General features: G+C 32.2%; 1 protein-coding gene across 1 annotated transcript in view; it reads left to right on the top strand.

The window, feature by feature from the left end:
- The window catches only part of LOC134726387 (delphilin-like), a 75,757-nt gene that overhangs the window by 16,379 nt on the left and 42,172 nt on the right, over window positions 1-17,206 (top strand). The window contains exons 3-7 of the mRNA XM_063590787.1: window positions 1,087-1,555; window positions 2,993-3,576; window positions 10,144-10,298; window positions 14,521-14,640; window positions 15,341-15,496. Coding sequence (XP_063446857.1) covers window positions 1,183-1,555; window positions 2,993-3,576; window positions 10,144-10,298; window positions 14,521-14,640; window positions 15,341-15,496 — 1,388 coding nt within the window. The 5' untranslated portion in view covers window positions 1,087-1,182. The remainder of the gene's footprint in view (window positions 1-1,086; window positions 1,556-2,992; window positions 3,577-10,143; window positions 10,299-14,520; window positions 14,641-15,340; window positions 15,497-17,206) is intronic.

Here is a 17,206-nt window from a genome sequence, read left to right as displayed (position 1 = left end):
GTTTGAGAGTGTTACATATATATGACAAATAAAAATTGATGCTAGAGCGGTTTGAGTTAAGTCAAACTACTGTATCAATAGCCAGCTGTCAGTTCTGAAGTTATGAGTATGAATACTGCACAGGGCAGGTGCATTAGACTTGGATTGTCAGTGTTCCAGGTAAGCTTTTCGAAGATTGGTGGTTTTCTCCAGGCACTCAAGCTTCCTCCAATGAAAACTGACCACTATGTCAGAAATAGCACAATAGTGTTGAAAGTGGGTTAAACCCCAATCAAATAATCAGTCTAATGCCAAGGTCACAGGATCAATAACTACATACATGTGTTCTAATGTATAGCTTACAGGAAAAATATATTGCATTGTTAAGTCGTTTAATTGTGTAAATAAAAAAGGGATAGGCATATCATGCTTCAATGTTGCAGCAAGGTGTATTGATACATTTTTTTTGCTGTCAATTGCAAGCAAAAAAGTCACCTAAAATATTGCTTAAACATGATAAATGATATCTGTCAGAAGCTAGAGTCTCTATGGTTAACAATGCTAACAAAGGGAAATCAAACCTGTGTGATTCTGTCACTTTTGGTATTGATTTGATCAAATTATTGTCAAACATCAAAGCATGAAAATTGAATTGATGGGTATAAACATGATAAAGTCATGTAATATGAATATATATATATGGTTTTTACATTGTATGACTTTTTTTTATAGTTTACTCTAAAATGGGAGGAATTTCCCCAAAGCATTGATCATATTGTATAAATTTTATGTTCAATATTCCTATAGTTAATAATTTCTGTATCTAACACTACCAAATTCTATGAATTCATCTATTTTCTTTGGTATAAATTTTCGTGGATTGAGGAAAACTTGCATTTTTTAGGATATTTGATTTCATGGTTTTACCCACCTCTGCATTCAAAGCCTATGAAAAATTTGTAATTTATTTAACATTTGAATTTGTTGCTCACTAGTAATGTAGTACTAGTGCCTACACAATTCGCTAATGTTGGTATCCAGCAAATAAAAGTGAATCCACAGTATATAAGAGGATTGTGCTAAAATTTTGAAATGCTATATTTTTAGGATGTCAGTTCAAAAGTAGATGTATGGTAACAACCATATGACAGTTGCATGTAAGTAGTGCAGTTTAAAAAAGAAACAGAAGAGTAAAAACAAAAAATGCCATTGAAAACATTTTCCAGCAATAAATGGCCAAAACATTATGGATTTGACATTGTTGGTGATGGTCCATGTTTTGTGGCCTATGTTGTTCATGGAAGTGTCGCATACAATGCTGGTTTGAAAGCAGGGGACCAGATTCTAGAATTAGAAGATCATGACGTCTCTAACATGTCGTTAGAATCCTTGAAGAAGTTGGCTAAAGGTTGTCCGACCCAACCTCCTCCAGTTGGTGTTGTTTCTAGATATCATCAGGTCGACCTTGTAGGCAGTAGGACTTCTGGTTATGGATTCATAATAAAGGGAGATAAACCAGTTACAATAGAATCAGTAGAGATGGAGAGTCCAGCCACAGATGCTGGGTTGAAACCTGGTAAGTGTTATATGAGGGGGGTTGAAAGGGTCCTGATCTCGAAATCCCATGTTTAAAAACATGAAATCTTGAGGTCCAGAATATAAAGAAATTAAAATGATGTCATCCCAAAATTCAAAAAAAAAAAACCAGATCATGCTTGCAGCAAGGATCAATAACGAAATCCTGAGCTTAAAAACATCCTATCCAAGAGTAGTGATAAAGGTCTGACCACCCTCCCCCATTATATTATACCTATAGCTGACTATGTGGTATGGCTTTGCTCATTGGTGAAGGCTGTATGGTGACCTTTTGTTATTAATTTCTGTGTCACTATTTGTCTTTTGTGGAGAGATATCTCATTAGCATCATACCACATCTTCTTTTTAGAGTTGTGTGGAGTATTATCTGTTAATAAGAGCATTTTTTTTAAAAAGAGAACTAATAGAGATCATTGATTAATTTGCTATAGTAAACACACTAAAATACATGAACCTTGGAAAAACTTTGTAATCTTTTTTTTCCATGATTTTATTTGAATAACTGAATCTAAATTTTGTATCAACTAAATATATGAAGGGTTTAAACACAATAGTGCTAGGGAATAGTTGTAATTGAGCTAATTTCTCTCATTATCAGCAGTAATAAAATTTTCTAATAAAGGTACTGTAAACTAATGGTATTCTTTTATTAATTTTTTTTTGAAGGGTATTAAAAAATAAAGGTTTTGATTATATCAATATACCGTAAATTAAGAAATTATTGTGAGATTTTTATTGATGCGAAAATAATGCCAATAGGTGGGTAATTTTAGCAATGGTATATATACAGACATCTTTTTACAGCGTTATAATTAAACTTGCATTTTGTTCAATTTTGAAAAATCGCAATAATAAATGCATGCAATTATTTCTGAATTTACAGTAATTATTTGACAAACGAAAGATTTGTATTTCATAATGGAGCTTATTAATTCAAGTTGGACTCTGCCTTAGCTGTCATGCACACTATAAATCCTAGGGGCTAGGTGGCAGAGTGGTTTAAGTAGTTTCTACAGTAATCATTAGCCAGTCAACACTGAAGTTGTGAGTTCGAACCCCACTTGTGTGGGTGCACTAGACTCCAATCTAAATTGACTTGGATTGTCAGTTTTATCGAAGGTTAATGTGGTTTTCTCGTCACTCCCTCTTCCTCCACCAATAAAAACTAGCCTCCACAAAAAAGCCTAAATGCAGGGTTTAAATGTGGTGTTACCACACCAAAAATCAAAAACTAAAAAAATCACTGACTATAAATCCTGAAAATTTAATCTGTTTGAAGCTCATATCAATTGTAATATTTTTTTTAAGAAGCCATGCTAACAAGAGAATAAAGTCAGATTGATGAAAATTGATATTCTGCAAGAATTAAAGAGCTCAAAGTACATGTTTTGAATTAAGCTCTTTTTGTTTGTTTTAGGAGATATAATTTTAGAGGTGAATGGACAGACAGTTAAAAGGTCAGATGAGATGAAAAACTTTCTGTCAGGCAGATTACGTAGAATGACTCTATCATTAATACCTATTAGTAAACAAATTAAACCTGAACCACAACAAGATAATTCTGAAAGTTCCGGTATTGAATCAGGATCAGAAAGGTCTAGCACATCACATGGAAGAGAAAGGTCAGATTCAGAAAGATCTAGCACATCACATGGAACTGAAAGATCTGATTCAGAAAGATCCATTGGATCACATAGATCTGCATCACATGACACCAGTAGGTCAAGGTCATCACATAAAAGAGAAAGACATGTATCTGATAGGTCAGGGTCATCACACTCATTTGATATTCACAACTCAAAGTCATCTCATAGATCAAGAAGGCATGCTTTAGATAGTTCAAGGTCGTTAAATAGGTCAGAAAGGCATTTGAGGGCATCAAGGTCAGATAGATTAAGACCAGAAGATAGTATACGAGAATCAGATAATGGCCTACCTAAACACAGTACACCTTTAGTTGGAAAGAGTAGAATAAAACAAGCTAGGATGCTGCATGATAAGGTATAATTTTGTAGATGTATTATATGACTAATATCAAAAAATCTCTGTCATGTCTGTGTGCATGTCATATCACAAACGATATTTATGCCCCATGTATAAGTATTATGTTTTTCTGTCTCTGCATCTATTCTTTTGTCTGACTGTTTGTTCGTCTGTCTGTCTATCCTGCTTTAGATTAAAGTTTTTGGTCAAGGTAGTTTTTTTGAAGAAGTTGAAGTCAAATCAACTTTAAACTTAGTACACATGTTCCCTATGATATGATCTTTATTACCCCCGCTTTAAAAAAGGGGGGGTATACTGTTTTACCTCTGTCTGTCAGTCCATCCGTCCATCCGTCAGTCAGTCCGTCCCATGAAACTTTCGTCACATTTTTCTCAGGAACTACGTATACACATCCACCCTTCCTGTAATTTGGTATCAACATTTATATATGTTAGCCATACTGTCGATGATACTGTGTGATGCGTTTTCAGATTCATCACTTGACAACTTCCTGTTTACCGAACACTTATATGATTTTACACATGATAGCCAAGTTCAAAATTTTGTGTCACATTTTTTTCTGGAACTACAATACAAGGATTTCTGAAATTTGGTTTCAGGATTTATATAAGTCAGCTATACTGTGTGATGCGTTTTCAGATTCATCACTCGACAACTTCCTGTTAACCGAACACTTGCATATTTTTACACTATTAATATTATCCACTTGCGGCGGGGGTATCATCAGTGAGCAGTAGCTCGCAGTTTCATTATACCCCCGCTTTAAAAAAGAGGGGGTATACTGTTTTACCTCTGTCTGTCAGTCCGTCCGTCAGTCCTTCCGTCCATCAGTCTGTCCCATGAAACTTTCGTCACATTTTTCTCAGGAACTACACACCCACCCTTTCTGTAATTTGGTATCAACATTTATATAGTTTAAACATATTTGTTTATAGTGGATTGGGAAACAAGTTTTTACAACTTATATTAATCCCTTTCCACTTTGCGGGTGCGAGTACTGCCTTGTAGCGGCATTAGCCTACACTTTTTCGAAATCTACAAGGGTGTCTTTAACGTGCAAGAGATATGGCTCTCTCTTAACACGGGTCAGCCATTTATTGTCCCCGTCCGACGGACTATCATCCTTTCCTCAAGACCATACTCGCAAATGGTGTCAAGGGAGAGCCGAAAATTGAGTTCCTGAAATTTTCATCCCAAACGGGAATCGAACCAGGAACCTTTGTGTTAGTAGTCCGATGCACTAACCACTACACCACGGCTCTCTCACATTTATATATGTCAGCCATACTGTGTGATGAGATTTCAGATTCATCACTTGACAACTTCCTGTTTACCGAAAACTTGTATGATTTTACACATGATAGCCAAGTTCAAAATTTTCGTCACATTTTTCTCAGGAACTACAATAGAAGGATTTCTGAAATTTGGTTTCAGGATTTATATAAGTCAGCTTTACCGTGTGATGCGTTTTCAGATTCATCACTCGACAACTTCCTGTTTACCGAACACTTGCATATTTTTACACTATTAATATTATCCACTTGCGGCGGGGGTATCATCAGTGAGCAGTAGCTCGCAGTTTCACTTGTTTTTATTTAAATGCCAAATTACAGTTTTACCTTAATTTCACGGTCCACTGAACATAGTAAATGATAGAGCAAGTAAGGCATCCATGTACTTGGGACACATTCTTTTTAAGCTTCCTCTTAGGCAGAACCAAAATGATTTGTTATTCTCAGAAACTAAGAACATAGTATTTACTTAATTTCATTTGTATCATGTAAGTCAATTTAAACAGGTCTTACTGTAAATGAGATAGATGAACATGAGACATGCAAAATATAATGTCTCACTGTTGTATTAATGGAAAATCATCAAAGCTAATTATGACAGTAATATATGGTAATATAATAAAACACACAAGGGACATAACTAAAAAGCTGTATGCAGTTTGCAATGTTTACAATCAAACAATTTTTATATTATTATTTTTTTCTTCGAAAAACTATAATAGCTATAAACAAATAAACATTTTCTGCTTGACTTCACTTAAACAGATTCGTGACTGTTATTAAAGTTGTTATGGAAACAAATCATTAATTATTAAAAAAAGGTCTATACACAGGTTTAATTACATTTGGATAACTTAAGTAACTATATAGTTTGGTATACCTTTGGTGTTATAATGATTAATTAAAATATTATTCAAATAGTCAATTCCTTTTATCCTGAAAATTTCTTAATAATTAATGTCATGACCTCTTTTTCTTGTGCTAACATTGATTTTTCCAAAAACATCTTCAGCTGTTTACTTATAGACATTAACATACATATATTTACAGTTTTAGAAGGTTCCTGATACACATGTTTGTTAAAGTCTATGATTTATTTGACTGGCTTCAATTTTCTCATCCTGAATATGTATGAAATATATGCCACTGGATATTAAGCAACCAACAATCAATTAATCTTCAAAGGCTTCATATATCACAGTGTTAAAAATGCACATATTTTAAAACCTGAAATTTTGAATATCAGACTTTAATTCAGATTGAGAACAGAACAAAAATAACAGGTTCAAATGTCTAATTTTTATATCTACATGTATAGTAGATTCATTTCTTTTTAAATGTAAATCTTCAATTAAGAGGAGGTTACTCCTGAAATATCAAATTCATTTACATTCTTTTCTCAAATTGTCGAATTTAGGTATTATCATTTAAGAAACATGTCTAATTTTGGTAGCTTTTTGTTGATAGGTTGCTGTAAAATACTATTTATGTCATTTATGATTATTCATACAGAACATTAGTTATGAGTTGTTCAACTTACAAAAATAAAGCACAAATAATACTATTTCTGACTCAGGTTTGAATAATACATCTTACTTGAATTTTGATATCAGTGTTAAATGCCTCCCATTCAGTGACAGGTCTCTGGGGAAAGAATGTCCCTTTTCTGGTTAGGGATTTGTAAATACTTAGTCATATCCTACCAGGTACATGTATTATCTTTATATTTGATACCCCATTTTTTAGAATAAATTATAGTCTGTATGGTAAAAAAACAACAATCAACAACTGGAACGTTATAGTTCCCCACTAGGTTAAAACTCTTATAAAACCGTGTATGCATTCATATTCTAGGTTAAAAGGTCTTGGGTAACGTCTGGTCATTCTACTTTCCAGAAAACACACAATTTGTTTATTGTACCAACTTGTTCTACTTGATATGTTTGAAATATTTGCCACTGGAAGTTAAGAAAACATTAATAATCAACGTTTTCATAATTTTTATTTTTTTTTATAAAATCTCTCATTTAAATCTTGCAGAGTTTTAATGGATGGGGTGGGAGGAAGGGAAATGGAGCTCTATGATTACTGCATAGACTTTTAACAAGTCATAAATTTGATTGATGCCCCCTCCCTTTTTCAAAATCCGGATCCACAGCTGTCTTGCACTCTATGATGTCTTTCTCTGGTGTATATTATATAATGATGTCATATTTTATCATTAATTAGAAAAATATTTCATATTAAAGGCAATTTGGCATTTATTAACCGTAGAAAAAACAACATTAAAGTGGTGTGTTAATATTGGCTTAGTCAGGTATGCTCAATCAAAAGAAATTAAATTAAAATCTCTGCCTTTATCCCATGTTAATTGTACCTTGAATCAATCAATTATCTTGATCCCTTGAAACCCAAAACAAGGTTTGAAATAGCAAAAATGTAAATAACAAACATATTTATTCTGCACTGATAATTTGTAATTTCAGAAATGCAAAATGATAAAATAAATTTTAGGAGATATTAATGATTATTTCATGTATTTAGTTGATGTATAATTATTCAGGGTTCAAAGACCTGTAACCAATACTTCAGAATCCTTATGAAAAGACATTAGTTGTTAAGTTTTTTTTTTGTATCTGAATGAACTTTTTGTGCTCTTATATTTTCCAATATGTTCGATATGTCTCAGTTTTCTCAGGTGAATAGTATAAATATGATTTATTATCAGGCGGTGTTGAAACAATATCAGGGTGTCGGCTGCCAATCATCAAATTTAAACTAGATTCAAAGCTAAGATGATAGAAACTTGCATAATTTTTGGATGTTTTTTGTGGAGGTGTGTTAAAAACCTCAGTGATGAAGTGCATTAAATGTTGCATAACTACATTTGTAAACAGTGGTAAAAACTGTACAAAAAAGTAATTTGTTAGCAAGTTCAGAACAATAGTAATATAACAAATGTTTATTTTTTCTTATTTAATCCAGTTGCAAAAAATAAAACCGGTCTTGGAAAAGTGATATGTGTGTGTGGACTAGGGATCTTTATGCCTTATCCTATATGATAAATTACAACATAGACCATTTTTGCTAATCAAATGCCATTTTCCCTGCTTATAACATTAGTCTCTCCACCAATAACAAACTGAGTGCCATAATCACTGTTGGGCATTTGTCTCAAAAAAAAATTCCGCTATATATCCTGATATAATAGCCTGTGGCTATGATATATCCAAGAATGCTGAAAGCGGTGTTAAACACATAAACTATACATACTTGTCAATATAATGATTCAATCAAGTTCTAAAAATTTTGAAATAATTTTTTTTAACACTTCAACACTGTGCATCAAAATTACATTTTTTGTTGCACAAATGTACTACCATGTGACTTTTTTACTTTTAAAAAATGTATTTTCATTTGAGTTATCAACTTTTTTTTATACCCCTTTGCTGCAGAAGAGTAAGTGTTGCTGTCCAAAAATAGTTTCCTATTGGCATCTCAAATTTAAGGTTGCCTTAACCAAAAGTTATGAAACTTATACACAACAGTTATTACCATAAAGCATGGATCAAGTTTGATTTTGGGTGGCCTTATTCTTATTTATACCGTAATTGAGTTATGTACCTGAATGACGTTACAACTGTATATGCAAGTGGGGTATCATCTCTGACCCATAGACACAATCTCCCTTTTATTTTTCAAATTCTTTAACAAGATTTGGTTTAAAAAAAAAAAATTCAGATCACCTTGATAGGTGTGAAAAGTAAAATCACAAAAATACTGAACTCAGAGGAAAATCAATACGGAAAGTCCATAATCACATGAACTTTCCTGACAAGCATTGTCCTTCCTTGGTGTCTGATAACTTTTTCAAAATTCCCCTTTATCTCAAAAACTATTGAGCTAAACTTAGCCACAATTATCATTTGGGTATCTAGTTTTATAAATGTACCCTACTTGCCAAACAACATGGAGCATAGGGGTAAAATGCAAGTTTAATCTGTTTTCTAGAAAATCTGACATGACAAAAATGTTTTAAGATTTTTTACTGGCTATTTTCATCAAAACTGTCAGATGACTTGTTATATGAGTTATTTGAATTAATTGCAAAAATTTTCAAATGTTTTCCAATTTTGTCTATCATCTTGAAATCTTTAGAAAACGGGTAGGATCTTTGAATATCAAAAATGATCAGAAAGATTATAAACTCCATGTTTACACCATAAATACCTCTGATGTGCAGGAGTGAAGGAATTTGCTTTGAGCTTTTTTCATATGTGTTGAGTGCTTTGGTGTGCAGTTATCATGGTTATGATATTGAACAAAAAAAACATAATTTTATTGCCATGAATCAGTTCATAATTTTACTTTATAAGTTCTTCTCCCACACAATTTTCGTCATACAGTACGTTTTTATCTAATTGGAATCTAAATATTAGGTTTGATGTTTTGCAGCAAACATCCTTGCATGTCTGCATAAAATGATTAAATGAAACCAAAAGTGTGAAGTATAATTATTGGTTATTAATTTTATTACTTTTAATGATAGCAATTTTGTTAGGTAGATTATTTACCTTTTGAATGCAGAAAAGGTATTTATTGCTTTCTTTTTTAATAGATTTTCCACATTATTTTAGTTATATTAGAAAAAGGACAAAGTGCGAAACAATTTAAATTTGACCACTGAAACAGAGACTTCGTTATTTAAATAAAAAAAGATCATTGGTTGTAAATAAAATTTCGATATTATAGATAACTTCCTGGATCATTCATCTTTTTAATGCAAATATTTGTATTTTTTACACCAATGGTAATTAATTTCTCTCGAGAACTAAGGCAGAAAAAGTGCACAAAAGAAGTTAATCATCTAAGTGGATTTGTTCAGAAAGGTATTGAATTGGTTGCAGTTTGATGCTAGGAAAAGGGATTACAGTTTTCCAATGTGTAGAGTTTTTCTATTTTGAAATTGGATTTAGATATGATTGTGAATGCATGCACTGTGGTTAATTTCACCTGCTTATGCATGTTTCAGTGAATTATGGAATATACATAGACGAGCACTATTTTCGATTAATTTTATTGAAAATCAGAGATCGTTGAAAATCTGCCAGATTTTTTGCCTTTTTTTGTGATAAATTAACATAAATTGATGAAAGTAATTAATTTTTGTTCTGTGAATCCTGCAATGGCACTTCTGCCATTTATACAAAGAGATATATATCTACCAATATATAGTGAGCATTTTGATTTTTTGTGTATACAATTTTCGCAGATGAATGAAATTCTGGGGACGGATTACGAGAAGAAAATGGCAACTGTGAGTGTACTTAAACAGTATGCAGAGGACCGAGACATTGAAATGTTAGGACGAGCGTTAAAGGCAATTCTCAAAACTCCACAACAGAAGAAAATTATGAAACAGATTAGGTAAGAGAAAGATAAATGAATACATGTTTTTTATCTATTTTTAATAATATTTAGCTTGTAATATTGCTCTACATGCAATAGTATGGAGTTTTGTTTTTGTTTTCATGACATATTTCAAAGTTTAATCATGTTTATTATGGATTAGCAAAACTCAATAAAGAACATCATTTTTACTTTTCCTCTTATATTTGGTGTGTTTCCCTCAACTTTAGTTTGTAACCAGATAATGTTTTTTTTCTCAATCAAATTATGAATTTCGAACAGTGGAATAGTACTACTGTTGCCTTTATTTGTAGAACTTTTATTAAAAAAAAGTCTAGATGCAAATTTTTTTAATATGCAAATCAGTTAATATACATATAAAAATTCTAATGTGGTCATTCACCCCAACATATTTTTGGCATACATTTTCCTGTCAAAACCCTGGTTGTACGAGGAAAAGTGTTGTTGAAGAATGTAATTTTTGCTTTTGGGGGATTGTTGCTGTGCTGTCTTGGTGAACCCTCAACTTTCAATACCTGCAATATTACAAACCAGAATTACCAATAAATTCAAAGTAGGTCTCATTGGGGTCTAGGCGTGACGAGGGATTGACGATTTTTTGTAAGCGTTACACGTGAAAGTCAAATTATTGTGGCGTGAAAACGGGAAATGAGGTCTTGCGGGACCCAGGAAATGACTAAAAATGAGAATTACTTACGTACATAGTGTAAGCGGGATACAGGAATCTGACAAAACAGTAAGCGGGATCTGGTATCGGAACCCCCCAATGAGACCCCCTTCAAAATATTGACACAGTTTTAGTTTTGGCTGAAATAATATACTGTATCACATGTATCAGTTGTAAAGAAAGGATCATTGTAGCAATTGTCTAGCTGATGACTGACATTTAAAAGAATTGTATTTTGAGGTCAAATTGTGTGCTAGTACTAATGTCTGATGTATTGCAATTGTGATACAAACTTGAGAATTTAAACTAAGTCCAATTGCTGACATATGGATTATGTAGTACCTTCCAAAAAGTACCCAGATTGATGCATTTCTGATGAAAAGTAGGTTTGTGGATTTCATGGGTTCTATCGGCTTTAATGCAGACTTTGGCAAAACCACAAAATCAAATATCTAGGAAAATTACATTTATCCTTAATCAACAAAAAATTGGTGTGAATTTAAGGATTTTAAATCAAACTGAACAGCAAAAAAAAACTCTTTTCATTTACAATTTGCTATTATTTACCAAATAAGATTTTATTTTCTTCTCCAAAACAAAATATAGGCTATATTTTATTATATGACTTTTAGTTTTAGTTATAGGTTCTACACTATTAAACTGTTAAGAAAATCAACAGTGTCTAAGTATGTTTCAGTAGACTTAAACATTTATGATTCCCTTTTCCCCAACATAAAATTCAGGCATGGATCTAGGTTTGATATTGGGAGGAAGCTCCTGAAAACTACTGACTAGAGGATTTTATTTTCCTATTTTGACACAAAATTACTAAATTTTTCTTCAATTAGTGGAAACATGAGCTGGTTGTGTCCCAATCTGAATTCTGCACATGAAATCAATATTTGATCATATTCTCTTACTTCAGAATAATTAATTGCTACAAAAGCTCTGATAATCCTTGTCTGCGACATATAACAACACTGTTTCAGATTCAAAGACTAAATACATTGGGCTCCCCTATGTGAAACTGAATGATGTAATTAAGGATTACAGTCTGTAAATGTCTAGCACTAGGGAACATTATGATGACTGAGGAACTCTGTTGTTGTTATGTCAGAAATGTATTCGTAATGTACATTTGATGAAGTAATTAACAAGATGAGTTTTCATTCATTAGAAGCTCAAATCGTCCTCTTTATTGAAGCATTTATTTCTAACATATTGACGTTGTAAATTATACCTGCAATGTTTGCTTTGAAGAATATTTAAGATATGTCATTATAACAGAATTACTACAACTTGGTTTTAAGCTTATTCTCATGGAATATTTTTATATTATAGTACAAATATTATATAACTAAAGAAATTTTTTACTCTTTATCTAATACTTCTCTAGAAATATACTTTAGACATATTTTTTTATGACATTCATTAAACCAATCTGTATTTATAAACAGAGGTCCTTCACAAATTAAATGTTGCTCAGATGCAATATGATAGATGACCTTACATGTAAAGCCGTTCAAACAAAAATTCCTTACAGCAGTACATTAATGTATTAGGTTCATTGGTTGCCACGTACATTGTAACTCATATTTGTTAAATGATAATTAAGAAGAATTACACCAAGTTATTATGGCCCTGCTGCACTGTCACCTTAGGTCTGGGTCACTTAACCTCCATCCTTCATTTGGTCAATCTGTCAATTCCAACATTCCATCCTTCTTTCATTTGGTCATTCTAGGTAGGTAGAACAAAAAAATCTATTCCCTCATTCAACCAAATCATCAATATTCTGTCTAAATATGCTTTGAATGGCAATAAACTGTCAAAATCAGGTTCACCAATTTGGTTCTATTATTTTCATGTTATTAACATTCTAAAACATATGTCAAAATTTCAAAAAGTGTATAAAGACATATAATAAGATTTTGGACTTATTATCATCTATAACATTTCATTCATACTTATGACAATTAAACTTCTTTTTTAGTAACAATCAAAATGACCTCTGAAGACTTAATTATTATAGAGTTTAAATTAGAATACAGGCATTGCAGTTTACAATGGGCAGAGAAATATGACAATTGAACAGGGCAATTACGTTTTCAATATTTTCATTTCATTGAATTTCATCTGTAGACATGCTCTGACTTATGTTAGTAATAAGTCAAAAGAAGTAAAAGATTTATTTCACACATAATCATACCGATGACATTCATTCTAAGATAAAGTTATGTTTTACATTCCTTTTATTAGCTCACCTGGCCCAAAGGTCAAAGTGAGCTTTTCTCATCTTTTTTCCATCCTCTGTTGTGCATAGTTATACAAAAACTTCTCCTCTGAAACTACTGGGCCGAATTTAACAAAACTTGGCTACAATCATCATTGGGGTATGCAGTTAAACAAATGTGTCTGATGACCCAGCCTGTCAATCAAGATGGCCACAATGACTAAAAATAGAACATAGGGGTAAAATGTAGATTTTGACTTATATCTCTGAAATCAAAGCATTTAGAGCAAATCTGACATGGGTATAAATGTTTATCAGGTTAAGATTTATCTGCACTGAAATTTCAGCCAAATTGGACAACCTGTTGTTGGGTTGCTGCCCCTGAATTGGTAATTTGAAGGAAATTTTGAAGTTTTTGGTTATAACATAAATATTATTATAGATAGAGATAAACTGTAGACAACAATAATTTTCAGCAAAGGAAGATACATATAAGTCAACATTCAAACAAAATGATCAATTGACCAATAAGGAGTTGTTACCCTTTAAAGTCTAGTTTAAATTTTTCGTATATTTTTGTAATCTTTTACAAAAGTCTTCTCCTGAAATAATTGAGACAAATTTATGCAAACTTGGCCACAATGGTATCTAGTTTTAAAAAATGTATTTGATGACCCTGTTTGCCAGCCAACATGGTAGACATGGCTAAAAATAGAACTTAAGGGAAAAATGCAGTTTTTAACTTATATCTCTGAAACTAAAGCAAAAGTTTAACAGTAGCATGATTTCATGCATCCATTGTAAATAAAAATATCAGGTGAGCGACACCGACTCCTTGGAACCTCTTGTTAATGATATTGCACTGGATATTAAAATAACAAGTACTAATAAGACCTCCACTTTTTTCTACTAAAATATGTATATAAAACAATATCAAAAAGCATGAAATCACTCAATGTCTTTTAATTAGAAAAAATAATGTTTTGGCAACTCTTTGCAATTTTGCTAGAAACATTTCTGAAGTAATCCTCAAAACCACATATTGTAATGTCATCATGACATATAAACTAGTGTTATTTGGCCTTAACCTAATGTTCTTTTATTTTATGTTTATGATCATAACAAAAATGATACCTTGAAGTGTATTCATCCCTTTGTAAATGATGCATTTATGTTTTGATATACTATTGTCTTTCACAAGTATGCCCTTCGGTGATGAGTATCAAAGCTCAGGTTTAAGTTAATATTTACTTGATTAAAAATTGTTTTACTATGTTTAACCTAAAGGGCATTAAAATAGATATTTTAATTATTTTCAGACCATTCATCCCACCTAGACAAAGACACAGATTTGACGATTTTATCAAAGAGAATGAAGTACTTCTTAACAATAATGAAGATGATGTATCGCCAGGAAGTCAGAAAAATAGCGTGAAAATGTTAGTACTTTTTGTCTTGCTTACAAAAGCCACAAAATGTAAAACATAAGGTTTTAGCAGTGTTTGCCATTTGTATAAATCTGCATATTTCACAAGGTTGAAAGTAAAAAGAAACTATGGACACTAAATGAACAGATTTTAAAAACTTTAAAAAAAAAAAAAAAAAAAAAAAAAAAAGATTATTTAACACTGATTCAAAATATTCTTGGGAGATGTCATGCAACATATTATCATATAGATTCGAAATTAGGGTAGTGGGTTATATACTGTTTTGAAGTTATCATTTATGCTCCTTTTAACATGAAAAATTGCAAAGCTTCAGTGGAGAATTTGTGTTCTCAAATACACTTCTTTTAGTTTAAATGCTTTGAGAACTCCTTAGGTCAGTATAACAATTTCCTGTACTGTAAGGTAACAGGCAACTTTCATAGTTACAAAGTTGCAATAAACAATAAACAAAAGTGTAACTCACTAACCAAAAATTGAGAAGAAAAAAAAACCCATAAAAATTGCAAAATATTAATTTGAATTTGAGGTAATAAAAAAAAGAAGAAAAGGGCATTATATATTAATAGTTTTAATTGGTCATTGTTAGTTTCAAACATAAGTTGTTATCTTGCTAGCTGTTTTTAAACAGATTTAATACGACTTAAATTCTCCCTTTGGTTTCTTTTCAATTTAATTTTTTTTACTATTTTAGTTCAACTATAGTGCATAGAGAAGATGGAAGTTTTGGATTTGTATTAGCAGGAAATAATCCAGTATTTATAGAATCGGTGGAACCAGGTGGTCCTGCTGATAGGGCAGGGCTGTTAGCAGGAGATTGTATTGTCAATGTCAACAAAATAGATGTCAGGTAAATAAATGAAAAACAAGTAATTGGCTATATTCAGATGTCATGCATAGATTCAGCTATTTAACTTTTGATTGCTTCTTTTGATATATAGATATTGAAAGCTGTCAAATAACATGTAATTCCATATGCTCATATTCACGTAATTCCAATATTTGTGGATTTTGTGGGTAAAGGTCAAACAAGAATTATTATATATGTTATAATTAATGCCTACATGAACCATGGATTTCTTATAAGCTCACCTGGCCCGAAGGGCCAAGTGAGCTTTTCTCATCACTTGGCGTCTGTCGTCGTCCTGCGTCTGTCGTCTTTAACTTTTACAAAAATCTTCTCCTCTGAAACTACTGGGCCAAATTTAACCAAACTTGGCCACAATCATCATTAGGGTATCTAGTTTAAAAAATGTGTGGCGTGACCCGCCAAACCAACCAAGATGGCCGCCATAGCTAAAAATAGAACATAGGGGTAAAATGCAGTTTTTGGCTTATAACTCAAAAAACAAAGCATTTAGAGCAAATCTGACATGGTGTGAAATTGTTAATCAGGTCAAGATCTACATGCCCTGAAATTTTCAGATGAATTGGACAACCCATTGTTGGGTTGCTGCCCCTGAATTGGTAATTTTAGGGAAATTTTGCTGTTTTTGGTTATCTTGAATATTATTATAGATAGAGATAAACTGTAAACAGCAATAAAGTTCAGCAAAGTAAGATTTACAAATAAGTCAACATGACCAAAATGGTCAGTTGACCCCTTTAGGAGTTATTGTCCTTTTATAGTCATTTTTAACCATTTTTAGCTCACCTGGCCTGAAGGGCCAAGTGAGCTTTTCTCATCACTTGGCGTCCGACAACGGTCGTCCTGCGTCGGTCGTCCGGCGTCGTTAACTTTTACAAAAATCTTCTCCTCTGAAACTACTGAGCCAAATTTAACCATACTTGGCCACAATCATCATTGGGGTATCTAGTTTAAAAAATGTGTGGCGTGACCTGCCAAACCAACCAAGATGGCCGCCATAGCTAAAAATAGAACATAGGGGTAAAATGCAGTTTTTGGCTTATAACTCAAAAACCAAAGCATTTAGAGCAAATCTGACATGGTGTGAAATTGTTAATCAGGTCAAGATCTACATGCCCTGAAATTTTCAGATGAATTGGACAACCCGTTGTTGGGTTGCTGCCCCTGAATTGGTAATTTTAGGGAAATTTTGCTGTTTTTGGTTATTTTCTTGAATATTATTATAGATAGAGATAAACTGTAAACTGCAATAATGTTCAGCAAAGTAAGATTTACAAATAAGTCAACATGACCAAAATGATTAAATGACTCCTTTAGGAGTTATTGCCCTTTAGGGTCAATTTTTAACCATTTTTCGTAAATTTTATATATCTTTTACAAAAATCTTCTCCTCTGAAACTGCAGGGCCAAATTAATCCAAACTTGGCCACAATCATCTTTTGGGTATATAGTTTAAAAAATGTGTGGCGTGACTTGCCAAACCAACCAAGATGGCCACCATTGCTAAAAATAGAACATAGGGGTAAAACGCAGTTTTTGGCTTATAACTCTAAAACCTAAGCAGTTAGAGAAAATCTAACACAGTTAAAATTGTTTATCAGGTCAAGATTTATCTGCTATCAGAGAACCCATTGGTGGGTTGCTGTCCCTGAATTGGTAATTTTAAGGAAATTTTGCTGGTTTTGGTTATTA

The sequence above is a fragment of the Mytilus trossulus genome, chromosome 7 (assembly GCF_036588685.1).
Source record: "Mytilus trossulus isolate FHL-02 chromosome 7, PNRI_Mtr1.1.1.hap1, whole genome shotgun sequence".
Classification (NCBI taxonomy): domain Eukaryota; kingdom Metazoa; phylum Mollusca; class Bivalvia; order Mytilida; family Mytilidae; genus Mytilus; species Mytilus trossulus.
This window is presented reverse-complemented; position numbering and strand designations above follow the sequence as displayed.